Genomic DNA, 6,798 nt, shown 5'->3' on the forward strand with positions numbered 1-6,798 from the left:
ACATTTCAAACAAAGATAAGAAAAAACCAACGAAAGTGGTAATTATTTAACAATTTTGCATTAGTGTTAATGCTAATCTTACAGTGCAAGATGCATGCAGTACACTTAAATTCAAATAATGCCGTGACAGTTTATAGCGATATTTTTTGTAACAGCTCAGTGGCGGGTCCAGGGGTGTTCTGGTGATAGGAATCCTTTTCTTTTTGGGAGATCAATACATTTGAATGGGAACATATAGTTGGAACCCCCTCATTGTGTTCTGGATTGGGGACTCCCCCCCTTTTTTTAAATGAATGGATCCGCCACTGCCCCTCATGCAGTCGAACAAGATGGACTGATTTTGATAACCCATCTATTGAATGTTATCATTTTCTACTTATGTTACTTTAAAAGAAGTAACCAAAATCAATATATGCGTAATCTGTCCATATGTAAGTGTCATATATTACCAAACACAATGATAGTCAAAGTTTCAACAGGACATTCACGAAACTTAGGCAGCAATCATTTCATTTTCAGGGGGGGGAGGGGGGCTATGGTTTTTTTCAAAGTTTGTTTGTAATTGTTCTGCCACTTTATGTAATGCTAAAATTGAAATGAAAGAAAAAAATGCTTTCGACCTGTCTCCAAAAAATGTTGTCTTTCGCCGAAGGAACAAAATCCTTAGCACCCCCTCCCCCCCACCCCCCCCCCGAAAATCAAATTGTATATACATTTATTTACATAAATCTCTATGAAACTAGTTGTTGACAACTATTATTATAAAAGTTTAAATCGCCATTTAAAAAGGTGTTTTCTTTTTAATTATTTTAAGTCATTTACGTTTCACTAAATAAATATCTGTTCACGTTGCAATGATCACAAATAAAATAAACCAAATATTTGGATTTTTTTTGTGAATTATTTGTCGTAACTTATTGTAAAAAAATTGTATGTGTTCTTGTTTTCTCCTATTTCTCGCAGATATACTGTCAGTCGAAATAGAAAGTACAATGATGTATTTATAGTTTATTCTATTTTTAGATCATGTTATTACTACGCATATGGGCACTATTGCCAAGATTACCTGAGGGCACCGATTACCTCAGGGCATACAGCAGCGGACCTAACTGCCATCTGCGTTTGGTACACTCGGGGAAATGCCTTGCAATTCGTTATATTCTAAAGCGGCGAATTTATGATAAGCCTCTGATAGAATCGTTTGAAATATCACTTTTTTATGCTTACAAAGAACAATAATATTCAAACTCAGGTTGTAGATCGTGTAAATAACGACAACGCAGACTATGTTTATGTCGATTTCGGACAAGAACAGAACAAAGGTAAATATTTATTTATTGTTCGTGTTATTGAATATAAGAAAATGCAATTACATTGAACGCGTAGGATTTTTTTAACAGATACAGAACCAGTCGTCTATTTTCGGGCACGGATCCAGAAAGGTGTGTGGGGGGGGGGGGTCGGGAGTTGAACCCCCCTTTTGATCAGCCGCTGAATTTTGTCATTCATGTTATTCAACGGAAACAATGAATACAAAATATACGTATGGTAACTTTTGGTTATCCCCCGATGGCAGTTCAAACTTGGCCAAAGCTTGGCGTCTGTTTGATTGTATAGTAAAAATGCAAAAAGGTTTACGAAGGACGCCATTATTCGTGCACATTTAGAACCGTAGCAGTAACTGTTTGATGGTTCTGAAGTTGACTTGTTGCAAGATTATATGATTGTGTCATTTTGATTTAATCTTATTTTTCATAGACAGTTAAAATTAACGCCTATCATTTCGACGGACGATAAATAGTTGGACATACCTATCAGAGGTAAATAAAAAAAAACCAAGATATACCGTTAGACAATTTATTTACCAGTGAAGATAATTGCAAATATAAATGTTCTAATAAACATGTTTAACCCCGCCGCATTTTTGCGCCTGTCCCTTGTCAGAAGCCTCTGGACTTTGTTAGTCTTGTAATATTTTATTTTTAGTTTCTTGTGTACAATTTGGAAATAAGTATGGCGTTCATTATCACTAAACTAGAATATATTTGTTTAGGTGCCAGCTGAAGGACGCCTTCGGGTGCGGGAGTTTCTCGCTACATTGAAGACCTGTTGGTAATCTACTGCTGTTGATTTTTCTATGGTCGGGTTGTTGTCTCTTTGACACATTCCCAATTTCCATTTTCAATTTTATCTCTCACTTCAAGGCTCCTGTGATAGAATATATAAAAAAAGTCATCAAAGGGAACCCAGACTCAAAATTATAAAAAATAAACTGACACGGTCACAGAGAAAAAAGACACACAAAGGTGTTCAAAACACAACATAGAAAACTAAAGACTATGCAATACGAAATCCAACCGAAACTGAGTCGATCTAAGCTGATTTGAAAGGGTATTAAGCAGATCAAATGTGACCTTCGTCGTATTTATTTCGTAGTACAAACCTGGTGTTAGGTTTAATTAGGTTTGTCACTTTTAATCTAGTAACATTGAAATTATACAGGAATCAGTAAAAAGGTGACTGATATGCATGAATAAATATCATAATTGATAGGTTAGGATGAAGGTTGGCGACTCTTAAAACGTGTAAACTCGCTGTATTTGTTTGCATGTGTTGGTCAGTTTTTATTGATTGTTGATGTGGTTCATAAGAGTTTCTTGTTTCTCGTTTTATAAACAAAGAACATTCTTGCTATATTGTTTGTTCTTACAGATGAACCTTATGAAGTAGTTGGTGAGTTTTAACACCGCTGTAGCTTTCATAGTTCATACAAGAATTAAAAATCAACTAATTCGCCGTTCAAAAAATATAACATGTATAATGAACCCCGGAAACTATTTTCAAAAGCGCTCAATCAGAAGTTAGTTTTTGCTAAATACACAACGGGAATTCTACTTATAGTATGGTGTAATTTTCATTGTTAGGATATAGGAAAAAGGTGAAATCACTTAAATACTAAACAAACAGACATTATTTGTATAAATTTAACCATTATAAATTAGATGCTTGAAAATTGAACTTATGAAGACTGTCTACACGATAATTATTCTGTAGCTAAAGGTAACACAATAGAAAGATTGTTAAGCAATCACAGATTGAAATAGAATCATACTTATGTATTTCACCTTTAACTTTATTGCAAAGTTACATAGGCCTAAACTAAATCGGTTAAGGATTTTCTTCTTTGGATATTGAATTCTTTATGAACACTGATAATAGGAAAGAGTTAAATCCCCCCCCCTCAAAAAAAAAAACCCAATCCTTAACCAAACTGCAAAAATCAAAATCAAGTCAAACGAATGGAATGAAGCGGTATTTCCAGGAAGTTATAAATTTCAAAACATTTAACATGATCATATCAATTGAAAATAATACATTGAAGAAAATCTAAATTGAATTGCTCATTTTCAGAAATAGGAGTACCTGGGCCTCCTGGGATACAAGGTGCACAAGGTAATACGTATTGTAGATGCATTATTAATTATTACCACGATTTTCTAAATAATGCACAATTTTTTTATGTGAATTTATGCAAAACCAATAATCAAACATCCATGAAAATGCAAATTTAAGTTATTTATGTGGCAAAAAATAATGAAATTTCAAATTCCTCACATGATGTATTACATATAACTTCCTTATTTTGAATGCTACATAAAATTGTTCAAATATATTTCCAAATAGTTAACCAAGCAACCGAAATTATTGTTAGCATAGCTACTGTATTCATTCAATTTATGTTTGTCATTTTGCAGGAATGAGAGGATATCCTGGTCAAGCTGGGACTCCTGGGTCAAAGGGATATAAAGGAGATCCAGGTAAAACAGGACGTGTTGGACCTCGAGGTTTCACTGGGGCGTCGGGACCTAAAGGCCAAATGGGAGATCCTGATAAAAGCGGTAAAACTGGTCAAACAGGATCTGCTGGACCACCTGGACAAATTGGACCTATTGGACAAAGCGGTTCCCCTGGAATGGACAGAGCAGATGGACCACCTGGTAATAATGGTTCAAAGGGAAAACAAGGAGAAACAGGACCTCCTGGACTCTCTGGAATCATTGGACTAACTGGGCCACTTGGGACATCTGGTCCGAGAGGACCGTCTGGGCCATCAGGAGAAACGGGAATCACTGGACCAAAGGGAGGAAAGGGATATTCTGGTGACACAGGGGATCAAGGAAACACAGGACCTCGTGGGGAATCTGGATTAACTGGGCCACCTGGATCCACTGGTCCTAAAGGAGATACTGGTCATCCAGGACCTTCGGGTATTTATAATCTAAAATATTTGTAGTGCTGTGTCACGCTCGATTAAAAAGAGTTTGAAAGGACAAATAAAGTACGAATTTAACGCGTTTCGTCTAGTGTTTGACTGATGTCTTTTTTATTTTTATATCGATGAATCCAAATAAAACATTGAACTCATGATGATGCCAGATTCTTTATGTTTAAGTGTATCGTAATAAATGCTCATATCAGTTTAGAAAGTTCAAACACATCAAACGAATGGATGACAACCGTCATATTAAATGAGGACAACTTGTTCTTAAATCCCAAAATAGATATTATTAACGTGAAGAAACAATATTTCTCTTCAACTTTGTACTTGTTTGGCTTTATAGTTATTTTGATATGAGCGTCACTGGTGAGTCTTAAGAAGACGAAACGCGCGTCTGGCGTACTAAATGATACCTTTGATAATTATTTACCCCACTGGGTCAATGCCAATGCTGGTGGACGTTACGTCTCCGAGGGTATCACCAGACCAGTATTCAACACTTCAGTGTTGATATATAAATATCATGAATATCAATAAAGTTTTTTTTTTATATTTCCTGTTTACAAAACTTTTAATTTTTCGAAAAACTAAGGATTTTCTTATCCAAGGCATAGATTGCCTAAGCCGTTTTAGTCACAATTTTGGGGAATTTCGGATCCTCAATGCTCTTCAACTTTTTACTTGTTTGGCTTTATACATAATTTGCTATGAGCGTCACTGATTAATTATAATCCTGGTACCTTTGAAAACTATTAATAGATACACATGTAGCATGCATTATATCTTAACATTAGTTATTTCTTCAAAGTTCCATAATGTCATTATCACAACAACATTAACTAATCAATGATTTAATAAAATTCTAATATGGAAACTTCGAATACTGTATTGAAACAAAATTATACAAACTTGCATTGAACTATAGCTTTTGTCGTTAATGAGAAAGAAGTACTAGTATCAATTGAAAGCATTCAAATTTGTGTCCCTTCATCAATATTAATTTAATCTGCAAACAAGTATTTTACTATACAAACTCTGAAAACTGATATGAATATTACCTATCTCAGAACCACATGATAGTTTAGCGTATGCGAATGCAAAAGTAAAGATTAATTTCTACCAGAAACCAGTTATCTCTCCAAAAAGAGACTAGGCCAGGGTATCGTAAACAAAAAACTGCGACTTACATCGTTCTTTGCAATAACATGCATTTTACATTATATTGTTTGAATATTATATCAGTTTAACTTAATGATGTTGATATCTGTTTAAATATCGTACCCATATCTTTCTCGTGATTAGCCTCATGTGTTCCATCATGCCCGGAAGAATATTCTTTGTTAGATAACCAAACTGTTAGTCCTAATTGTTACTTCTACAGTACAACTATAGAAGATACGTGGAAAAGTGCACAGGTTAGTAATTACACATTATGTAAGTATCATTTATTTTGATTGCTTGATATTTAATGTACAGTGATTGAAATGTGCTTATATTCAACCATTCCTTAAAGCACATGTAAAGGATATACTTTTGTCTATGTTTGCTTGTGTATTTCAAAAATATGTATAATTTATAAAAAAAAAACAGCTCAACACAATAGCACTGACCAGACGTGGAAGAATATTAATACATTCCTTCTTAAAAAAACACGATGTACAGATCTAAGAATATATTCGCAGTTTCTGACCGCTAGTTTAATGCCAATAACAAAAAAATACAACATGTGTTTAGGAATTGAGCATAAAAAACATTACGTAGCTGATGAAATGCTAAACTACAGGTATCAACCGATTTTAGAACCGGGATGCATCATGCTGTTTATCCCTTACGGAAAGGCTTAATCATTGTTGTCATTCATGAAAAGCGACTGTTTCCGAACAACAGCATGGCATAAATAATGAACCATATCAAATTGATATTAGTTGTGCATTTCATAATTTGAAGTCTCTCCGGTGATGCTCGACACCAAAATGTGGTAATATGAATGTTTAAGTCGTTTAATTAATGATTCATTTGTTGTATTATTTTATGTGATATAAATGTAAAACACTGGATATGTGTCTCACCATCACAGGCCAAATGTTCCAATACAGACGGAGCCTACCTTTGGAGGCCAAATACTGAGGCAGAAGCTGATGCTGTCAGAGATAAGTTTACTATCCGTACGCAAAGACTGTACATAATTCATCCGGGTTTTTCTAACACAAATGCAGCTATTCATCTACATTCCACCCAAGATTCTGAGATTTGACTTCTTTAGATATTATACCGTATAGCGGGTTATTTTCGCGGGTGTAAAATTTCGCGATTTTCATTGAATAAGGTATACGAAATATTTTGGCGGTTATTATTTTGGGGGATTCAACATCTTTACCATTACCTTTGCATGTACACTTTTAAATTGGCGGAATTTATTTTGGCGATTTTGTTCTATCCGCGAAAATAAGCGAAAATTTACACCCCGCGAAAATAACCCGCTATACGGTATTATAATGTCATTTTCATTTTCAAATTTC

The 6,798-nt window shown here is 34.6% G+C and overlaps 1 protein-coding gene across 1 annotated transcript; it reads left to right on the forward strand.

The window, feature by feature from the left end:
• The first annotated feature begins 1,219 nt into the window (after positions 1-1,219).
• On the forward strand, positions 1,220-6,533 carry LOC134689889 (collagen alpha-2(I) chain-like). The gene is made up of 6 exons (XM_063549856.1): positions 1,220-1,322; positions 2,713-2,733; positions 3,412-3,453; positions 3,756-4,268; positions 5,582-5,694; positions 6,357-6,533. Exons 1-6 carry the CDS (start codon positions 1,220-1,222, stop codon positions 6,531-6,533), a joined length of 969 nt encoding a protein of 322 aa, XP_063405926.1.
• The last annotated feature ends 265 nt before the right edge of the window (positions 6,534-6,798 follow it).

This window comes from Mytilus trossulus, chromosome 11 (genome assembly GCF_036588685.1).
Source record: "Mytilus trossulus isolate FHL-02 chromosome 11, PNRI_Mtr1.1.1.hap1, whole genome shotgun sequence".
NCBI lineage: Eukaryota > Metazoa > Mollusca > Bivalvia > Mytilida > Mytilidae > Mytilus > Mytilus trossulus.

What these genes read in the sequence shown, in the direction of transcription:
- LOC134689889 (XM_063549856.1), top strand. Translation starts at nt 1,220, where the DNA reads ATGCTTACAAAGAACAATAATATTCAAACTCAGGTTGTAGATCGTGTA. An exon ending in TGGTCATCCAGGACCTTCGG is followed by an intron (nt 4,269 to 5,581) that starts GTATTTATAATC and finishes TCTCGTGATTAG; the next exon opens with CCTCATGTGTTCCATCATGC. An exon ending in ATACGTGGAAAAGTGCACAG is followed by an intron (nt 5,695 to 6,356) that starts GTTAGTAATTAC and finishes TCACCATCACAG; the next exon opens with GCCAAATGTTCCAATACAGA.